The sequence below is a fragment of the Capra hircus genome, chromosome 24 (assembly GCF_001704415.2).
Source record: "Capra hircus breed San Clemente chromosome 24, ASM170441v1, whole genome shotgun sequence".
Lineage (NCBI taxonomy): Eukaryota > Metazoa > Chordata > Mammalia > Artiodactyla > Bovidae > Capra > Capra hircus.
Window position 1 is genome coordinate 22,536,971 of NC_030831.1, and position 23,118 is coordinate 22,560,088.

Here is a 23,118-nt window from a genome sequence, read left to right on the forward strand (position 1 = left end):
TCCCTTCCTGCCCTCTATAAAAGTATTCTTTCCTAGACCTGTGGGGACTCTCCAGGGTTGCAGACCTCAAATAGCAATTCCTTGCTGATCCCAAATAAACCTTTTTTTTTTTTTCTTTCAGAGAAATAACTGGTAGTCTGTTTGTTTCAGGTCAACAGACCAGAATAAAACATTTTCTCCTAGTTCCGGAGAGAGTTTCCTGTTTGAAATTACAGGACCCCATGACAAGTATCAACAGTACATGAACTGAGAACAGGCTTCAACAGTATGTGAACCAACAACTTCCAGGTGTTCAAGCTGAATTTAGAAAAGGCTGAGGAACCAGAGATCAAATTGCCAACATCCATTGGATCATAGGAAAAGCAAGAGAGTTCCAGAAAAACATCTACTTCTGCTTCATTGACTACACTAAAACCTTTGACTGTGTGGATCACAACAAACTGTGGAAAATTCTTAAAGAGACGGGAATACTTGACCTCCTGACCTGCCTCCAGAGAAATCTGTAGGCAGGTCAAGAAGCAACAGTTAGAACTGGACATGGAATAATGGACTGGTTCCAAATTGGAAAAGGAGTACATCAAGGCTGTATATTGTCACCCTGCTTCTTTAACTTATAAGCAGAGTACATCATGCGAAATGCTGGGCTGGATGAATCACAAGCTGGAATCAAGATTGCTGGGAGAAATATAAATACCTCAGATATGCAGATGACACTACTGTTATGGCAGAAAGCAAAGAGGAACTAAAGAACCTCCTGATGAAAGTGAAAGAGAAGAGTTAAAAAGCTGGCTTAAAACTCAATATTCAGAAAACAAGATCATGGTATCTGGTCCCACTTCAGGGCATGCCATCACTTCATGGCAGATAGATGGGGAAACAATGAAAACAGTGAGAGATTTTATTTTCTTGGGCTCCAAAATCACTGCAGATGGTGACTGCAGCCATAAAATTAAAAAACATGTGATTCTTGGAAGAAAAAATACGACAAACCTAGACAGAATATTAAAAGGCAGAGACAGTACTTTGCCAACAAAGGCCCATCTAGTCAAAGCTATGGTTTTTCCAGTAGTCATGTATGAATGTGAGAGTTGGACCATAAAGAAAGCTGAGTACCACAGAATTGATGCTTTTGAACCATGGTGTTGGAGAAGACTCTTGAGAGTTCCTTGGACTGCAAGGAGTTCAAACCAGTCAATCCTAAAGGAAATAAGAACAGATGCTGAAGCTGAAGCTCCAATATTTTGGCCACCTGATGCGAAGAGCCAACTCATTGGAAAAGAGCCTAATTCTGGGAAAGATTGAAGGCAGGAGGAGAAGGGGACAACAGAGAATGAGAGGGTTGGATGGCATTACTATGGATGTAAGTTTGAGCAAGCTCCGGGAGTTGGTGACGGACAGGGAAGCCTGGTGTGCTGCAGTCCATGGGGTTGCAAAGAGTCGGACAGGACTGAGCAACTGAACTGAACTGATGACAAATATCAAGTCCCTGAAAGAGAATGAATTCTGACTAACTGTTTTCTGAACAGGCTCAAGGAATTATTTCTTGATTTAAGAATACTAAAACCAGAAGCTTTTCTTTTACCAACATATTTTACCAAAGCATTTGGCAAGCATTTATGACAAGCAAAGGTCCAGCTCTCATGCTTCTGTTCCTCACACACTTTGGTGGCTTAATTCACAAATAGAATTGCTTCTTCTTCTGTCTTCCACAGCATGGCTCTGTCATAACATGTTTCTCTATCTGGAACTTATTTTGTTCATTTGGATCCTGTATTTATTATCTCAATAAATATTGACTAGCAATGCCTCAGAGGTTGGGCATATAAAGGCAAATAAGGCGTGATGCCTACCCTCCTTTTTTCTCATCATCTACTGGGGAGAAAGAGTCAAAACTAGTTAATTTTAATACAACACGTTTTATGGCAAGGTCCATGTCTTACTCATCTATTATCTCCAGCCTATGTAGCACCTGGAACATAGCGAGTTCTTAACACAAGTTAGTTAAATGAATAAATGCACAAGTGAAATATTATGATTTACCACTTAAGTATTATATTGAGCAATACTAAATATTTGAGGAAAATTGCAAAGATTGACTTTATAGCTCTTAATAGTACATCGTGCAGACATGTGATACGTTGAATTTAGAAAGGGTGATATACATAATTACTCTTGTTTTGGGGAGAGTGAAGTTAACATATGGATGTAGAATCCCTTATTTGGGCCTGCCATCACTTTGGGCTCCCGGTAATGTTAGCAAAACATCCAGGAAAAGAATCCTGACAGCACTGGGCCAGGCGAGTATGCTGGAAGTTTGTCCATAATGGGGACCTGAAGAAGCCAAACTTGTTGACATCTCTCTCTCTCTCCCATGAAATCCTACCTGCCACTCACCCAAGTGTGTCTGATAGAAAGACGAGTGACATTAAGGATATTCAATTTATCTACAACTAGGAAAATTCTTTGGAAAGAGCTTCCATTTTTACAACATGTAGGAGTGTTGGAGCAAAGTACTTTTCATCAGAACAAAATTTTAGTGAGTAGAGACTGTGGATACCTTGGATTTAAGATGTGCTAAGAAAAAAATCACCAAGACAAGTACATTTTAAAGATGGAGTGCTCACCACATACATAATCATAAGCCAAGAGGAGAACATTTGGTTTCGTATGACTCTTTTCTTTATCCTTCATTGTCACACATCCACAGAGCCTCACACGTGAACAACACATTTTGTTGGTGTATTTGGTACTGCATCTTGAATTAAACATCAGAATCATTTTTTTAAAACTCAAAAGGCAGAAGGATTTTGGCAGAGTTCCAGGATTATTTCATATTCACACATCCGAAATTATGCCATGGTACTTTCCATCGTGTTGGGGGCTCAGCAGTGTGAAAGGATATTCAAATGGCTCAGGAGGTTTGATATGTCAAAAGAAAATGTCAAAAGAAAATTCCAGAATTTTGTATTCTCTATGAAAGACTATTGATGAATATGGTGTTATGGATGGCTATTGTAGAACTGACTCTAAATCTACAATGTAAAACTTGTTAAGTCCAAATATCTCTTTCACATACACTCTGTCAACTATGTCTAAATACTGCAAACTAGAAAGGTTAGGAATGTGAGCATAATAATAATATCCTGTAATAAACAGGGCAAGTCTAGGGAAAAAACACATTAATTCTCATATAAAAAGATAAAATGGAAAGCATGAATATAGCTGAACTTAAACTGATGCCTGAAAGAAAATGATTTTCCCCTACTTAACCCATCTAATAGGAAGTAAATTATCTAATCTTTTTATTTTCAGCTTCATCACTTACTCAACCTGGAAAATCATTATAATACAGCAGCAAACCAGTAAGATTGCTGGTACACAGTAAATGCTGAGTACCTCTTAGCTATTATTACAATTATAATATTGTTATTATTATCATTAGAGAATTGGCATTAAGAATCAACCTCCCAAATAAGAAAATCACTGTTTCTTAGAATACATCTCATTGTCCAGTTTTAAATATATGTGCAAATAATATTTGCTAAAAGTAAGACCCCTGTCACATAATCTACTTTATGAGGAACTGTGCCAAGAAGGGAGTCTCCTGAATTGAAATGAGATTAAGTCACCTGATGAAAGTCAATCTTAATGTTTCCCAGGAAAGTGGGAACAGGGTAAAGAGAAGCATGTTGAAGTCTTTCGTGAAAATGGGATCCCCCATATTAGTAACCATGGACATCTAATGTGCTTCTAGATGGGGCAGGAATTGAAAATAGAGGATATGAGTCTAGGTAACAGAGCAAACTTAGACCTACTAGGTTTAGTAATAATAGACTGGAGATTCGGGTCAGTTCAGTTGCTCAGTTGTGTCCGACTCTTTGCAACCCCATGGATTGCAGCACACCAGGCTTCCCTGTCCTTCACCATCTCCCGAAGCTTGCTCACACCCATGTCCACTGAGTCAGTGATGCCAATCATCTTGTCCTCTGTCATCTCCTCCTCCTCCTGCCTTCAGTCTTTCCCAGCATCAGGATCTTTTCCAATAAGTTGGCTCTTCTCATCAGCGGGCCAAAGTATTGAGCTTCCGCTTCAGCATCAGTCCTTCCAATGAATATTCAGGACTGATTTCCTTTAGGATGGATTGGTTTGATCTCCTTGCAGTCCAAGGGACTTTCAAGAGTCTTCTCTAACACCACCATTCCAAAGCATAAATTCTTTGGCACTCAGCCTTTTTTTATAGTCCAACTCTCACATCCATACATGACTACTGGAATAACCATAGCCTTGATTATACAGACTTGAGACTAAGGAGGACTTAATCTCAAGAAAAGAATAAAAAGAAATTAGTGTGATAAGAGCTGAGAAAAGTTAACCCTTGATTTTCATTCATTCATTTACTTACTCACTGATGCATTGGGAGCTGGATATTGGCTCAGATGCTGTGCATACAAAGAAAAGACTTAAAAATAGCTTGTATGAGGCAGTCACACAAGCGGAGAGGCCCCCACTCTAAGAGATCATCAGAGTCACATGAAAGGAGCAGTGGGCCCTGGCAAAAGATGAGCAGCTCCACTCGAGAGGTGAAGGGTGATGCACAGTGTATCAGCGTCTATGACCCCACCTCTCCAAAAGGCCACACGTGATTGACTTGGAAGGATTATTTTCAAGGTAACCATGGTACCTCAATAAAACTGTTTTTTAAAGAAGAGAAATTATTTTCATCTTGTAATTTGCTGTCATATTTTTTTTTCTTTTTGTTACTTTCAATTGCCTAAAAAGTAATAATAGTAGAAGGCTTTAGAACACTTCAAGGAGATCTTTCCCCCATTGGGATACGGACAAGAGGTGAGAGGAAAGGCGCTGTCGAGTTAGAGTTATTGGCTTATGAAGGAAAGAGCCTCAGGGAAGGCTCCTGCCAGCACATAAAGGAAGGAGGCAGGTGGGTTCCTGGAGAAGCACAGAAGGGCAGAGACAGGAAGAGACGGGCTCAAGGCTCTGGTTATTTCCTCGCGTTCTTCTTCCCTCTAAGCCCCTGCTCTCCTCTTCTGAGATCTCCTTTCCCATGCTTCTCAGGCACAGCTCTCCTTTTCCCTAGAGACACGCAGAGACGAAAGCTTCCAGATATGGAAACAGTATGCTTGGAAGTTGTTAGGTAATAGCCCACTAGGTGATATCCCTCCAAGCATCCATCTTTAGAAGGAAAGCGGTCAAAACGAAAGCCTTCTAGACTGAACTGACTGCCTGTTCAGTGACAGGATGGCCAGCATCTGTAGGCCATGCCGTGCCATGCTAAGTCACTTCAGTCATGCCTGACTCTTTGTGTGACCCCATGGACTATAGCCCGCCAGGCTCCCTTGTCCATGGGATTCTCCAGGCAAGAATACTGGAGTGGGTTGCCATGTTCTCCTCCAGAATCTTCCTGACCCAGTGTCTCATGTCTCCCACACTGGCAGGCAGGTTCTTTACCACAAGCGCCACCTGGGAAGTCCAGGCACTGGAGGCAAATGGCAGCTCCTGAAGTCTATGAATCACCCTATGTATGCAGCGATGTACTGCATCACGAGGCTGACTTGGCCAAAGAGCAGAGAAACCTCAAAACCAGGGAACTGATTACAGTCTATGGCAAGCATGCCTCTGTGAGAGCAGAGATCCAGGTAGCTGGGGGAAGGTGGTGGAGAGAAATGAAAGAGTGCTATTTTGGGGGAACCGTGGTTGTGGGAAGGTAAGTCTGGTTCCCAGGGTTGCATCCAAGTCAAGTGGGCCTTGATCCTCATTTCAGGTCATTATTTCTTGGCAGAGTTCAACTGGCATGGGGCTAGTGAACTTTAAGGCACAAACAATATTTCTTTGAATGCAAGTTCTTATTCTTCATGGGACTAAATTTCTGTATTTGCTTCAATTTCTTTTTTTTAAACAGTACTGCTTTAGAGTCCAGAATCTTATAGAATTTCTAACTTATTATGCATTTTTCTTCATTATTCTTTTAATGTGAGCAATTAAAATATAGCAAATGAGGGGACAATCTCCTAAACATTTCAGTGACTCTGTAATAGCAAAAGCACATCATTGATCTACCACTATCAGGCTCATTCATGCCCACCAAGATACAGAAGCCTCCCTTAAATACTTGGGTTCTGTAAAATAATGCCATTTGCAGCAATATGCACGCCACTAAAGATTATCATACCAAGTAAAGTAAGTCAGAAAGAGAAAGACAAATACCATATGACATCACTTATATGTGGAATCTAAAATTCGACACAAACGAACCTATCTATGGAACAGTAACAGACTGAGGGTCATAGAGCACAGACCCAGGGTCTGTTACCCTTGCGGTTACCAAGGGGAGGGGCTGGAGGAGGGATGGAGGAGGAGGGTGGGGTTAGCAGACATAAGCTATTATATATGGAATGAATAAACAACAAGATCCTATTGTCTAGCACGGGGAAGTATATTCAGTATCCTATGATAAACCATAATTAAAAATAATATAAAAAAGAAATATCTGTATATGTATAACTTAATCACTTTGCTGTTCCTCAGAAATGAATACAATATTGTAAATAAACTATAGTTCAGTAAAAAATAAATACTCGCATATAGTTATGGGACAGGTGGTAGGAAATGACATCAGATTTCCATACTGGATCTCATTTGGATAACTAGCAGTATACTATCCGAAGAGTTGGAATAGAACTTTCATTTTACTCTTGTTTCTATTCTTATATTCACTTGTAAATTATATTTCCAGGTAGTGGACTTCCTTATGAGAGGCGCTCACAGTGTCTAAAATTTCAAAAGCCGTCAGATGGAAAACTTGTTTTTTAGCAGACCTATACTCATTGGCTCTGAGAATGCAGAGGTGTGTGCAAACTGGGGTCTGTCTTTTAGATGGATGCATAGATGAATCTCTACAGTGAGATTTCTCTGTGTGGATGTGTTTCTAAATCTACTACAATGAGATTACTGAAAGAAGACACCAGGGACTTTCCCAACAGTAAGAAGATTAGGAACCAAATATTTCTTCTGAACATCGGTGTGAACTACTCTTTATCTTGGTATAATCCATCTTAGCTTAGCATCCAACAATCTTCAAATGATTCAGCTACATTATCAGAGCTATTTAGAGAACATTTACAGGTCGGCTCTTTGAAATGCTCTTCCTGATATTCCCAAACAAAAGTGACAAATCTATTAGTTTAAGCTCCATCTATTTCAAAACATCCCCCACCCTTATTGCTAATTTGGCCCCATTTCTGAATTTTCAGAGTTGGCCCAAATAAGCTTCAATTCCTTATGAATCCTCTAGCAATACCCCATGAGGTAGCAGGAAATTAGCTCTGTTAACATTTTTCCACTTTTACGCTTATAACAAATAAGCCTCCTGAAGGCTTTAGCAACAGGCCTGAAAGCTGCTATGGTCTTGTTACAGAAATTCCACCGCTTGGTTCTACTCTGCTGCCTGTCATGTGGGACCACTGCTTCCTTTCCTAGCCCTGCTGCTTGACTGCCACAGTGATGAGCCCAGAGCAGTACATCAGTTCTGAAGGTTGCACAGACTAAGATACATGGAATTTATCAGGCTGGACTGCTTGCTTATTTCAACTTGAGAGTTTCTCAAAATATAAACACAGAGACGATAATGTATACTGGTCAACCTGAGCACCAACTATCCTATCACCATGCTAGGTTGCAAAGTGACAGCTGGTGACTTTTGTGAGTGGCAAAATGACATTAACCTGGCTGGAAGATCTCCAGTGCTGGGCTTAACTATTCCCAAGCCTTGGCTAGACAACAAGAATAAGCAAAATCTTCTGAGAATCTTAAAAGGGATTGCTGAAAGATCAAGCTAGTGATTTTCCTTTTTAATATTCAAAACCAGGAATGAAATTGGAGGTGTTGATCCTATATCTAGCCTAGGGGCCATCAGCAGAAAGCCCTTTTGAAATTTTGATCTGATAATGGGAGTTAGGGGAGGTTTTACATTTTCCAGGGCTGCCACACGTGCTTGGGAAAAGAAATCGAAGCTGAATCCCTAAGCCCCCACTCTGCCACTATCGTGCTGAGAGTCAGTGGACCTGCTGATTGTCACTGGACAAGTGACAATCTCTTTGTGCTTTGGTCCTTCACCAGTAAAATGAGAAGTTTGGAAGAATGACCTTTAAGATCTCAGAAATTCTCTGAGTCTGTGAGGGGAAGTTTAAGATAATGAGGCTGGGTTTCAGCTGCGGTGCGTGAAATGGCGTCACTTTGTTTTACGTGGTACATTATGGACCAGTCCGTTTAATGCAAATCACAGCTATTTTTACTAGACAGCAAGGAAGGAAGCCTGTTCAACGTCTCTTTGTTTGCTCTGAGATCTTGTTATGACACCTCAGAAGTGCTGTCTTAGACGATTTGCAAAGGAGAGAGTTAAAAACATCCTCCACAACATGCTTCATTAAATCGCTCCACAGGCCTGCCACCACACGACGCTTCCAAGTGTCCGTAGCTTCTAGGAAGCGTAGGATGAATTAAACAAAGGTCAGCACATAAAATTCAAGTGTCCCCAATTTCCTGTGGTGCCATTTTATGCTCTAAGTCTTTTCCAAAGCATTTAAAATTTATGTTACACACATAGAAACTCTATTGAGATAAGTATCTGAACAAGAAAAAAGCAGCAGTTGGTTCCTCCAGAAAATTCTTTGGAATAAAGACCAAGAAGGATAAGAGGAAGGGGAAACAGAATATGCAGAGAGTCACAGACATTTCAGAGGGAGCTTACGGATCAAAGGCTGCCAGCAGGAAGTTTAACAGGAGGCTGATGGACTGCTCCACCTGGATTTGGTGTGTGGTTGGCATCCTTTTGTTGAGCTGGTAAAAGATGGTGGAGAGCACAGCCTCCAATCGGGCCACGTTGAGCTCCATGTTTGGGTCCACGTTGTTCAGAGCGTTTTCTCTCAATGCTTCTATGACGTTCCAAATGTCCACCAGGTGCACTATATACAATGAAAGCAGAGGGGACGTATCAGCCCAGAGTGCATGGAAAGGTAAATTTGTTATTTCACACGTGCCATTTGTCCTGTTCTGTCAAGGTGCCTCGCAGGCTTCAGCACGTGTTCTACTGCTGTGGGGGTTGACACTAGCAGAGAAAGGTATATAGCTCAGGATCTCAAAGAGCTGATGTGCAACGTATAACTTTATGAACATCACAGTAGAGGACTGTTTCTGAACATCACAGTGTTCTTCTTAATAATCTGTTATTCTTCATAATAGATCTTTGAAATACTTACAGTGTGAAGAATCTGAGGATCAAGAAAGTTAACTGACAAACACAAAGGTCCAAGGGAAGTCACCTGGCATTTGAATCCAGGTCTATCTGGCTTTTTAAAACATTGAGATAGAATTGCTATAAAACACTGGGTAAGTTCAAGTGCTGATTTGATAATTTTTATATTGATTTGACACATTGGCAACCCACTCCAGTACTCTTGCCTGGAAAATCCCATGGACAGAGGAGCCTGGTAGACTATAGTCCATGGGGTTGCAAAGAGTTGGATACGACTGAGCGACTTCACTTCACTATACCACAAGATGATTACCACCATACTGTTAGCTAACACATTGGGTCCCATGATTATCATTTCTTTTTTTTGCGGTGAGAACTTTTAAGATCTAGTTTCTTAGCAACTTTGAAGTATATAGTACTTGTGATTAAAATTAACAAGGCTATCTGGCTTTACAGCACTTTCCCACTTGTACATCCTGACCCCTTACAAAGAAAAGAGAAAACCAACACTTCTATTCTAGTGTTGAAAGGCTATCAAAAGTGCATTTGAGAATTTAAAATAGTTTCATTTCTTTACATATTTTCAGTCATCTAAGGTTTGAAATAAGAAAAAAGGAAAAGTTAAGGTAGGCAGGAAGACAGGCAGGGGAAAAAGGAAAAGTTACCTCTTCAATGAAGCAGTAGAACTAAGGCACAGATCAAGAACAGTTTCTCGGTGCCGTTGTTAGCAAGCTCATGTAGCTCACTTCATGGTTACTTTTGCTAGGATAGTCAAGAAATCCATTTCTATGTCTTCCCTGTTCACCCCGAAGTCTTGTTATGATGGTCCCAGAAACCATCACCCCAGTTAAGACAATGGACACGTGTATCACCCCCCACCCCCAGGTCTCCGTATGCACGTTCTCATCCATCCTACCACTTCATCCTGGGAAACCAAAGATCTGTTTTCTATCATGATTTTCCAGAATACTATATGGCTGGAATCATACAGTCTGTATGGTGTTTGTCTGTATCCTTTTAGCGTAACGACCTTGAGAATTATCTACGTTGTTGCATGACCATAGTTTCTTCTTTTTTATTGCTGCATGGTATCCTAATAAATAGCTATACCACAAGTTGGTTATCAGCTTCCCTGCTGGTAGACATTTGGATGGTTCCAGTTATTGGTTATTATGAATAAAACTGCTATGAACAATCATGTATACAACTTTGTATAGACATATACTTCCATTTCTCTGGTAAATATGTAGAAACGAAAGTGACTAGGTTGTATGGTAGGTGTATGTTTCATTATGAAACTTCCAGAGTGTTTCTTAAAACAGGTGTACTGTTTTACACTCCCATTAGGAGTGTGAGAGTTCTAGATTCTCCACAACTTCATCAGGTTTAAGGTTCACGTTTCATTACACTTTGGTGTTTGAAAAATATGTTGTCTCTCTCAATGAAGTATTGGGTTGACCAAAAGATTTGTTTGGCTTTTGCAATAAGATCTTATGGAAAAACCCAAATGAACTTTTCTGGCCAGCCCAATATACACTTATGTTTTCATTCCTAAGAACTGTACGTGCCCCATATGCTTTTCCACCAACAGCTTTCAGGTTTTACTCTCTTTATCTCTTTGTTCACTTCTGACACTGTATTTGAAAAACAAAACTAACATCTATCAAGCTCCTGGACTTGAAGTTGAAATAAACACTGGACTTGGAGTCCAAAGACATACGTCCAAATCTGGCCATGCTCCTATAAGTGCAAATAAACACTGGACTTGGAGTCCAAAGACATACGTCCAAATCTGGCTATTCTCCTATAAGTGCATACCCTTTAAGCCTTGACTCAGAGCCTCACTTCCTCATCTGTAAAATGGGGACTGTTGTTTAGTTGCTAAATCATGTCTGACTCTTTTTCAACCCCATGAACTACAGTATGCCAGTCTTCTCCGTCCATGAGATTTCCTAGGCAAGAATACCGGAGTGAGTTGCCACTTCCTTCTCCAGGGGATCTTCCCGATATAGGGATAGAACCCGCGTCTCCTGCCTTGGCAGGCAAATTCTTTGCCAGTGGGCCATCACGGAAGCCCAAAATGGAGACGGTGTTCGTTAAATTGAAAAAATGCTTGAAACAAAAAGTGGTAGTACCTGGTACATAGAGACAACACATTCTACATGAACAAATGAATAATGTGAGTCATGTCGAAAGAAAAAGAAAATCTTTTCGGCCAATCTCTGGTTTGGAACAGAGGAACACAAATCCCTTTCCAACCGATTCCTTAAATAATTCTTAGATTTGGATAAATTCAGATTTCTGTGATTCCAAATTTGCAACCTTCTTGTATCACACAACAAGGACATTAATTGTATTTCTTAATGTTATGGATCCAAGTTTTCAATTTAGCAAGCAAGCTACTCCTAGGGAGATGGCATTATAAGTTGAATTTATTGATTAATTAAATTTCTTGAGAGAAATAGATGGGATTCCAATTATTCTCTATACATTTGATCTACAAACCCTCTGACTCTAGTCCTTGGGGATATCCAGGTACAGGATACAAAGAGAGCCATGATTTCGAGATCTGGCCCATCGTCCTGGCTCTTGTGTGTGCCCAGGTAACCATGAGGAGTGGGCTACTGCGCCATTCTGATCTGGATCCTGACTATGGATCACAAGAAACAGGCATTGGAGAAGAGGAACATGGACTCTGAACTTGAGCATAGCAAGGAGATGGCTGCAAGGCAAGAAAGAGAAATGGCAGCTAGTGGAGGGATAGTCTACATACGTAGGTCTCTCCTGGGGAGACTCTGTCAGGGCAGAAGAAGGCTCTAGGATTCCCAGAAGTGGAAGAACACAGATGTATGCAAGTGACCAACAGACCAAAGGGAGGTTCTTCAGGCAATTGAGCCTTTGCTTTCCAGCCTATCTTTTCTCTTCCAAACCCATTTCCTCTAGGGTTCCCTTCTCTAGTGAATGACACCAACTCTTGCCCCTGTGAGAGCCTGCATTTCCTCCCTGGGTCCCATATCTTCCATGCTCTCAGCGACCAAGTCCTATGAATCTATCTCATCAATGTCACTTTAATGCCTCTGTTTTCATGGACCCTTATCCCCATCATGCAACTTCATCATCCACTGCGGTGACCACTAGCTCTCACTGGTTAAGTCAGTTCTTTTGTCTTTCTCCTTTCTCCATCCCAATCCTTGCTATACACTGGAGTCAGAGCAATATTTCTGAACTATAAATCTGACGTGGCACTTGTATGATGCTGGAAGTCCTTTAGTAAACTCTCCATTCATTTGAAATCCAAACTCTTCAACATGTCTTGCAAAGTTGTTTCTGATCTGGCCTCATTTACTTCTCATCTATATTTCATCCACCATAACTCAATGTCAATCCCACTTCCTCAAGGATGTCTTTCTGGACCCCTGCCTCCAGGTTTGGTACTCACCATACATGCCGCTTTAGAACCCTGTTCTTTCCCATCACAGTATTTAGTGGACTCTATGTACAGATAAGTTGGTCCCCTGTTTCCCTCTCTTCACTGTACATGCCACAGAAAAAGACTGCCTGTCGTGATAACCGTTCATATCCCAAGCACTGTCACAGGGCCTCATACATCATAGGAGCTTAATGAATACCTATTGGCTGAGCGAATGACACGGAAATGACAATAGAGAACAGGCTACAGATGCATTTGATTGCTAAAGATGCGATAGGTGTAATCATGAAATATCAACATGAAGAATCACACAAGCATTGGATTGAATCTTAGGTATGCATGCCTGCTCAGTCGCTTCAGTCATATCTGACTCTTTGTGACTCTGTGAACTGTAGCCCACCAGGCTCCTCTGTCCATGGGATTCTTCAGGCAAGAATAGTGGAGTGGGTTGCCATGCCCTCCTCCAGGGGATCTTCCTGACCCTGGGATCACATTTCCCGTGGCTCCTGCATTGCAAGGGGATTCTTTACTGCTGAGCCACTGGGGAAGCCCCAATCTTAGGTATAGCATCAGTCAAATTACTTGACTTCCTTGAATCTTATCTTAGAAAAGTGGGGCTGTAACAGTACTTCCTCTCTGATGATTACTGTGAAGGCAAAATGGGATGATGCCTGAAAACACTCGGAATAGGGAATATAACACAGGAAATAATAGTATCCTATAATTATAGACAAAACATCTAGGAATCATGTGAAAGTTATTCAAAGTAAATATGTTCAACATGGAAACTTACATTACCATATGTAATACAGATAGCCAATGGGAATTTCCTATATGGCTCAGGAAAACCAAACAGGGGCTCTGTATCAGCCTAGAGGGGTGAGATGGGGAGGGACATGGGAGGGAGGTTCAAAAGGGAGGGGATCTATGTATACCTATGGCTGATTCATGTTCAGGTTTGACAGAAAACAACAAAATTCTGTAAAGCAATTATCCTTCAATAAAAAAAAATGCTTCATATTTGTGTTTTTCACACATTTAAGAGCACTAAATAAGGAAAAATAAAATGCTAATTCTGAATGTGAGGCTAGTTACATGCGACTGAAAGAAAGCTAGTTTTCATAATTATGTGCCCAGCACTGTGGCAAGTCTTAGGGACTCGATGGCAAGCTATAAAGATACGGTTCCTGCCTCAGGGGCTAACGGTCTGGTGGGGATACAGACCTGCCTCACGACTGCGCAGATAATCAGAAATCATGACTTACTGTGACAGACAGGGTGCCAGGCACAAAACCAGATTACTATATGGTTGTGAAGAGGCAACTGGACCAAGATAAGGTGGAGAAGCACTATGGCTGCAATAATGATTCTGGTCTGGATGCTGAGACGTGGGTTTTAAATAGCACAGTGACATGATCAGTAATGCAGCTTAAAAATATAATTTCTGACAATGAGGAAAGAAGGGAATGAAGATGGACAGGCACGCATGCGGGAGTCGCTAGAACCTACTGTGTTATCCCAGTGAGGCACTCTGGCATTTTTGCACAGGGGGTGGCAGTCCACAGAAAGACTGTAATCATGCATGTTATATGTACTTATTTTCTAGGAGTGGCAGAGTGGAAAGGATACAGATTTTGCCATCACAAAGACTGAGGTTTTACTCCTGGCTCCACTAACAACTGTGAAACTGTGGGCAAGTTACTTCACCTCAGTACATTTTACTGGGCTTTACATAGGTGGTGCTGGTGGTAAAGAACCCACCTGCCAGTGCAGGAGATGCAAGAGATGTGGGTTCGATCCCTGGGTTGGGAAGACCCGCTGGAGGAGGGCATAGCAACTCACTCCAGTCTTCTTGCCTGGAGAATCCCATGGACAGAGGAGACTAGCAGGCTACCGTCCTTAGGGCAGCGAAATGTCAGACACAACTGAAGCGATTTAGCATGGATGCATAGATTTTATTATTTCTTTTTTAGAAATGAGGAAACTAATACCACTCAGAGGGAGTTGTGGTGAGGATAAAAGAGAAAAGGTATACAAAGGGCTGACCACAGGGCTTGGCACATAATAGATACTAAAGAAATGATAGCTATTAGTGTTAAACAGCTTCTGATCTGCAGCTGTAATATCCTATTATTAATTTAGAAAATTTCCTATGAATCCAAACCTAAGTTTCAGCCCAGTACTCTAAATTCAGTAAACTAATTAACAGATAATTTTTGGCATACATTCTGTAGGTGATGGCTTCCCTGGTGGCTCAGCAGAAAAGAATCTGCCTATGATGCGGGAGACATGGGTTTGATCTCTGGGTCAGAAAGATCCCCTAGAGAAGGAAATGGCAACCCACTCCAGTATTCTTGCCTGGAGAAGTCCATGGACAGAGGAGCCTAGGGACCTACTGTCCATGAGGTTGCAAGAGTCAGACACGACTTAGCAACTAAACCACCACCACCGAGCAGGTGACATAAAAGAAGCACAAACCACACGTCTCGGCCACAAAAGCAGGCAGCTTTTCAGTCTGGCTGTCATATATTCTGAGTTAGTGGAGTTTGAGTTGATTTCACGATAATTAGAGACCTTGTGAGGTCTCTTTCATACATAAAGGCCTTCTTCCTACAGGTTTTTTGGAAACTTTATTTTATCGGTAACTACTTTAAGAGGTTCGGATCACAGCGCAGAGTGGTACAGGTCCTTGGGCAGTTGGCTGGGTTTCTGTCAGACTTTTATACCAGCTATCTATCATACCTTGAGCAAGTCACTTAATGTCCTTAAGCCTCAGTTTCCTCATCTGTAAAATGTGGGTCATTGTGGGAAACAAAGAAGATAACCCATGTAAAGCAGTTCACATAGTGCTTAGTGAATAATAAGCATTCAATATCTGTTAATTATTATTGAAAAAAGATAAGTATCACAAGCCTTTTGCTTAATTAAATAAGAACATTAAGAAACGAATTGCCAGTCCAGGTTTGATGCAGGATACAGGATGCTCGGGGCTGTTGCACTGGGATGACCCAGAGAGATGGTACGGGGAGGGAGGTGGGAGGGGGATTCAGGATGGGGAACACGTGTACACCTGTGGCTGATTCATGTTGATGTATGGCAAAACCAATACAATATTGTAAGGTAATTAGCCTCCAATTAAAATAAAAAAATTTAAATTAAAAAAAGAAAGAAATGTGCTAAGTTGACAGTCATTAGGAAGTTAGTATGGAGAAGGCAATGGCACTCCAGTACTCTTACCCGGAAAATCCTATGGACAGAGGAGCCTGGAAGGCTGCAGTCCATGGGGTCGCTGAGGGTCAGACACGACTGAGTGGCTTCACTTTCAGTTTTCACTTTCATGCATTGGAGAAGGAAATGGCAACCCACTCCAGTGTTCTTGCCTGGAGAATCCCAGGGACGGCGGAGCCTGGTGGGCGGCCGTCTATGGGGTCACGCAGAGTCGGACACGACTGAAGTGATTTAGCAGCAGCAGCAGCAGCAGCAGCAGCAGCAGGAAGTTAGTAACAAGCTCTGTTTCAAAGGTCTTCTTGTGCCCCTGCTCAGTGGCTCAGTCATGTTTGACTCTCTTTGACTTCATGGACTGTAGCCCTTCAGACTCCTCTGTCCATGGGATTTCCCAGGCAACAATACTGGAGTCAGTTGCCATGCCCTCCTCCAGGGGATCTTCCCGACCCAGGGATCAAACCTGTGTCTCCAGCACCTCCTGCATTGGCAGGCAGATTCTTTACCACTGAGCCACCTGGGAAGCCCCTTTAAACGTCTGCAGTTGTATAAATATGCTACTTATGGTTGAGCTATCAAATCATTTTAGAAAATGAGGAATTTATTTAAGTCATGCAGTGATGACTGTACGACACTAGATGGCACTGTGCACACTTTATTAAATACCCATCAAGCTTCAACTGTCCATCATAAGACACCTGCTATTACACAAGTAATTAGAAGTGGGGTTTCCTCATCTATATAACTGCATACAGTTTATGCTAACATACTAGATGAGGCATCAGTTTGCATAGTGAAATTATTTATTTAACATTAACCATGTCAAGAATAAACAAAATGTATTCTTAAAAGTAGTATTTAGTACTTCACAGAATCTTAAAAATAATATGTTAATTTCATACATTTATATTAAATCCTCACAGTTTGTCTTTATAAATAAATGGAAATAGACAAAGTTTCAATTTTGCTGTTTAGTTGCTGAGTCGTGTCCAACTCTTTGTGACCCCATGGACTGTAGCCGCCGCCCCCCCCGCCCCCCCCGCCCCCAGGCTCCTCTGTCCATGAAATTCTCCAGGCAAGAATACTAGAGTGGGTTGCCATTTCCTTCTCCAGTAAATCTTCTCAACTTAGGGATTGAACCTGGGTCTAGACAGAAATAGCCAATGTCATAAACTTGATTAACATATAGAGAATCATATAAATAGGGTAAAATATGAGAGGGTATATCAAGGATAGGAAAATCAAGAGACAGCTCATGAAATCTCAAAATTCCCAAGCCCAGATTCTACCACTTACTGATTCCAAAACTAAGGAGGATGGGAAAAGGTTTTGACAAAGCTCTCTGGGTGATTCTGACGATCACTGACTGATAAACCTTTAGAAGGCTCTCAAAGGCCTTGCAGCAGGGGAGGGCCGATAACCATCATTTCCTAGTGACTTCACCTCGGTTAGTTTGGAGTGGTGGTTCTGACGGGGCCTGCACACTGGACTCACCTACAAATCTGTAAAATAGCTCCTGGGTGATGCAGACCCAGGAGTTGCAAGACACTAGGCTTGTTAGAAATGCAGACCCTCAGGTCCCCATCTCAGGACTGGAAAATCAGAATCTGCATTGTAACAACCTCCCCAAGCAGTTTGTATTCATGTTAAAGGAGGAGAAGTTGGCTCTCGGTCTCTACCTCTCAGTCCTTTGGCATCAAGAGAGCCTCCTAAGTTCTAATAGGTGTGAGGTACGTTACAAGAAGCTGGAAACTATCAATTAGTTCATGCAGTCTAAGAATGATTTCTATAATTATGTCTGTGAACAAAAAGAGAACAAAGACCGTCTGCTACTCATCATCCAGTTTTACGAGGATTAAGTCGCAACCCACTGGAATCAGCCACTGACAATACGCCCTGCAGCATCAAATACAAGATTAGGCATTCTGTGTTTTGGATAAGTGGGCACCTAGATAGTTAAGATGCATATCTCAGGAAGAATTTCAATGACCCAAGATTCTTGCACCTTCCCATCCACAGAAACACACTAAAATTATTAACCTGAGATATCTGTTTTATGTGACTAACAGTAATCTTTTACCCAGATGTATGCTTGACATCATGTATTTTCCAGCAAAAAATTCACATACATATGAATAATATGTAATACACAATATATGAATTACTATATATTCATATGGGTTTCCCCAGTGGCTCAGCAGTAAAGAATTCACCTGCAGTCCAAGAGACTAGGAGACTAGGGCTTGATCCTTCGATGGGAAGAACCCCTGGAGGAGGAACTGGAAAACCACTCCAGTAGTCTCGCCCAGAAAATCCCATGGAGAGAGGAGCCTAGTGGGCTATAGTCCATGGAGTCGCAAAAGAGTCAGACACGACTGAGTGACTAAATAACAACAATATATTTAATATATGGATATGTGGATATATAATACATATCCATACTATGTATTTGGAGCAATTCCTCAGACCTGTGTCCTGGACTATAGTCCTCAGTTAAGACCCTGAATAAAATTTACACTCACAGCTTTTATATTGTGTGTTTTCCTTTAAGTTCATGCACTGTTTTAGAAAGGTTAGAGATTTATATCTACAAGAAGGTCACTCATTGCATTATGCTGTGCTTTCTTAATTAGGGGAAAAGGAAATTGCAGGCTGGGAATTGAATGTAATCTGTCGATATGCCATTGGGAATATATATATATCCTCTAGTGTATAGACAGCATATGTGTATATGTGTGCACAGCAATACACATGCTCTCTCAGCCCCCAAGCACCCTTGCACTGATACTTAAAGTGACGGTGACTGTTATCTGAGGGTTTGTTATGACTTGTTTTCCCACCTCTGAGACATGCAGTTGAAACAGGGAGAGTTCTGCTGTTAATTTACTCATACAGTCCCACTGCAAAAGAGATCAGTTGTTACTGCTGAAAATTCATCCAACTCTCCCCTCCCTGGACCTAAATTTCCTGACCTTCAGGAAAATTCCCAGCATGAATTTCCCCTTGTAATCACACTCTCCCAAGTATGAGCACCAAGTTCAGGTGGTGCTTCTGCCTAGTTTATATTGTAGGTTTGGAGTGCCAAATTGTGTTCATTCATATAGCAGATCCTGAGAATATGCTCATAGAAAAGCTAATTATGCAGACTCATTCTTTAAGTTGTCCAATAAATTCTGATTCCCTTAGCATGGAAACACGCGCACACCTGAGTTTGCGTCGTCTTTTCTCTCTCTAGCTCTGAAACGGCACGTTGCATTCAGGGTTTTAAATGCCAAGTAGACTTTAAGTAAAAATGCTTTTAAGGAGTTTCATGTGTGAGTCAGGCTGCCAGAGGGGTGGGGTGTGAGGAGGTGAGGAAAGAAACATATCCCCTTGCAAGTGCCAGGAATGACTTCAGGGTCCTCTTCAAACTCAGGGCCCCAAGCCACTGATGAGCCTTCTTCCTTAGCCTTCTACTCCAGAGAATAAAACTTCCTTCATACATTAATTATTTATTCAGCCCTTATTATGTGGCAGCTCTGTTCTGGGTTCTAGAATTAGCGTGAACAAGACAGGCAAGTCCTTGATCATATAGAACTTGTAGGTAGTGAAGAATAGAGATACGTAACAAACAAGTGCATTAAGTATACAACAACAATCTATTTTTTTCTTATAATGAAAAAAAATGGACCTAGTAGATTTGGACTCATGTCTTTCTTCATTTGTACAATAAGAATAATAATATTCACCTTTCTTACCTTGTGAGTCCTGAGAATAACAAAGATGGAAAACAGTAAAAAATGTAAAGCACTATATATATGTATATATATATATGCATTAATCTTATTTTTGAGAGAAAAGAGGTATTAAAATTTACAGTCACATTCAGATGGAATTATAAAAATCCTCCCCAAATTCTTTCAATTCTTTGCTCCACTCTGTCAGTTATAAAGTTATTTGTCCCTTAATACAAACATTTTCCCCCTATAATTGCATGTGTGTTTTCCTCTTAACTGATATGATGTTATAAAATCCCATGGGAGACTGTATCACAGTGATGACTAATTTAGTTCACTTTCAGATCAAATATTTACACTGAAATTAAGAGAGCATCAGCTCATGAGAAAAAATATCAATGTATCACTATTTACCACACATCTATTGTATGTGCAGGCATTGACATATGGAGAAAGACTGCCATATGCTTATACAAACGGAGTTGGAAAACGAAGCAAGAAATGAGAATCCATAGAGAAGACTCGAGAGTTCATTGGACTGTAAGGAGATCAAACCAGTCAATCCTAAAGGAAAACAACCCTGAATACTCATTGCAAGGACTGTTGCTGAAGCTGAAACTCCAGTACTTTGGCCACCTGATGCGAACAGCCACCTGACTGGAGAAGACCCTGGTGCTGTGAAATATTGAAGGCAAAAAGAGAAGAGGGTGACAGAGGATGAGATGTTTGGATGGCATCACTGGCTCAACGGACATGAGTTTGAGCAAAGTCCAAGAGGTAGTGGAGGACAGAGGAGGCTGGCATGCTACTGTCCATGGAGTCACAAAGAGTCAGACATGACTTAGTGACTGAAACACAACAACAGTATTTTTGAAAGAAGTTAGACCCACCTGGAAACTTTAAAGATTCTACAACACATCACATGTTTAATGTGACTGGTGATTTAACACAAGGAGACTGGCCATAAAAGAGCTTGTAATTCCCATGGGAGAGACACATTCAGAAGGCCTAACTGAAGCTCTATAAGAGACACTATGTTATCAAAAGTCTATATTCATAGAGCAGATTTTAAAAAAAAACACTCCTAGAACTCAATGTACTGGGATGCTACTGTGGGCTGGAGACTTTGGAAAGGTTTTAGAGGGGGAGGAAGCAGGGCTCAAGCTGGTTCCTAAATCACAGCAGTATATGAATACATGGAGATGAGGTTGAGGGGAGGGGGCATACCCCAGGAAGAAAACCAGCAAGGGACCAGTGGCAGAGAGCACTGAGTGAAATGGTGTAACTGGATCTTGTTTTGACCTGATTGGGTCAGCGGAGTTTGTGCTGGGGTTTACTGGAAAGCAGGGTCTATTCCTTTGTAACCTTTTCTCTTGCCCAGTGTATAAGACTTCTCTAATTTTTAGTTAGTAAATGGAGAGACTGAGAATGTATCCTGCAAAGTTTAACGCTGAGTTTCATTTTCCAACTACCACGTCAGCTAATTCAGATCCCTAGCTATAGCCAACCAGTCCAGCAGCGAAAACCAGAGGTGATCTTGAGACCCAGTGAGTGGGTCTCAAGTGTGTTCTCTGATTCCACAGGCCTGGAGCATGGCCAGGGCACCCACACCCATGTTTAAGCAGCTCCTAAGGAGATCCCACTCCAGTACTCTTGCCTGGAAAATCCCATGGACGGAGGAGCCTGGTGGGCTGCAGTCCATGGGGTTGCGAAGAGTCGGACACGACTGAGCGACTTCACTTTCACTTTTCACTTTCATGCATTGGAGGAGGAAATGGCAACCCACTCCAGTGTTCTTGCCTGGAGAATCCGAGGGATGGTGGAGCCTGGTGGACTGCTGTCCATGGGGTTGCACAGAGTCGGACACGACTGAAGCGACTTAGCAGCAGCAGCAGCAGCAAGGAGATCCAACCAGTCCATTCTGAAGGAGATCAGCCCTGGGATTTCTTTGGAAGGAATGATACTAAAGCTGAAACTCCAGTACTTTGGCCACCTCATGCGAAGAGTTGACTCATTGGAAAAGAATCTGATGCTGGGAGGGATGGGGGCAGGAGGAGAAGGGGACGACAGAGGATGAGAGGGATGGATGGCATCACTGACTCGATGGACGTGAATCTGAGTGAACTCCGGGAGTTGGTGATGGACAGGGAGGCCTGGCGTGCTGCGATTCATGGGGTTGCAAAGAGTCGGACATAACTGAGTGACTGAACTGAACTGAACTGAAGGTTATTTTGAAGGACAAGGAAGCTTGAGAACCACTGCCTTGGAGAAAGAGTTAAAGGATGGAGTTAGATGAGAGATAGAAAGAAGAGAAAACTGATGCTTATTTGAGTCAGATGAATTCATGTTAAAGTATCATGGGAATCCCAGGAACACTGAGGTGGAGAAAGCCACGTGCAAATTAGCCAGTTAACATTTTTCAAATAAATAATTTATTTGTATGCCTTTATTTAGGTCTTTGATCATGACAGACAGTGTTTAAAAAGTTGTTAGGGAGGAACTCAGCTAAGTGGTATGCTTTGCCAAGGTCAACAAATGTGTTTTGATGTGATTACATTGAATATATTAGCCATCACTCACATTAGTCAGACACTGAGTTCAGAAAGAAAATGTTAATAAAAGACAATTTTCAGACTTGATCTCCATTAGTGAGCCATGAGGTATATACCTTTCTAAAATATGAATCTAAACAATACCTGAGTAGCTCACCAAATATTTTATGCTTCCAAACTCAACCCCTTCCTGGCTCCCAACACATGCTTTTATCACCAAGATGGTTCTCTTCATTAAGGATCCTTGGGGAGAACCATCATTTCTTACAAACATAACATTTTAGTTTCACTTTAATTTCCTGGTTAAGGTGGATGATATAACACAGCATCAGGGAAAGGCCCACAATATATTTTTGGTATAAAATCAATTGCCTATTAGGAAAAAGTATTCAGTTTTCCTTAAATTGTGTTTGTAGACTTGCAGCATTATTCAAAATGAGGTATAATAATCATTGGCTTAATAGATGTCATACTATAAATTAAATTTAACTAAGTTCAATCGAACAGGCATTTATTAAGCCCATTATTTTTCAAAGTATTGTACCAAGGATTGTAAAAATAATGAGGATGTAAATGAAAAGAAAGATCTGAACAATAACTAATTTCTCACTGCAAGCATTAACTTTGTTCAGAATATATTTAATCATCTTAGAAGTGAGAGAACCTAGTATCTCCTCTCCGCTCTGGGTAGTCATTTTAGATTTCACTAGATAACTCTGCATAGGCTTCTTCATTCTACTGCTTATTTTGGGCTTTTATTGCCTTCTACATAGATTATTACAGCATGCCTTCTCACTTGTCTCACCCCAGTCTCTGCCCTTTTCCGTCTGTCCTGAGAAATGTCTTAAGGCTCAGTTCTGCTCATGCCATCCTCTGTTGTCTAGTGGGGAAACTCAAGCTTCGAAGCGTGAAAAGCAAAGTTCGGACTTG

The 23,118-nt window shown here is 41.3% G+C and overlaps 1 protein-coding gene across 20 annotated transcripts in view; it reads right to left on the minus strand.

Moving 5' to 3' along the window:
• The window catches only part of DTNA (dystrobrevin alpha), a 437,121-nt gene that overhangs the window by 97,156 nt on the left and 316,847 nt on the right, over window positions 1-23,118 (minus strand). For all 20 annotated transcript variants that reach the window (XM_005696994.3, XM_005696992.3, XM_013974260.2 and 17 more), the window contains one exon: window positions 8,765-8,978. In XM_005696994.3, coding sequence (XP_005697051.2) covers window positions 8,765-8,978 — 214 coding nt within the window. The remainder of the gene's footprint in view (window positions 1-8,764; window positions 8,979-23,118) is intronic.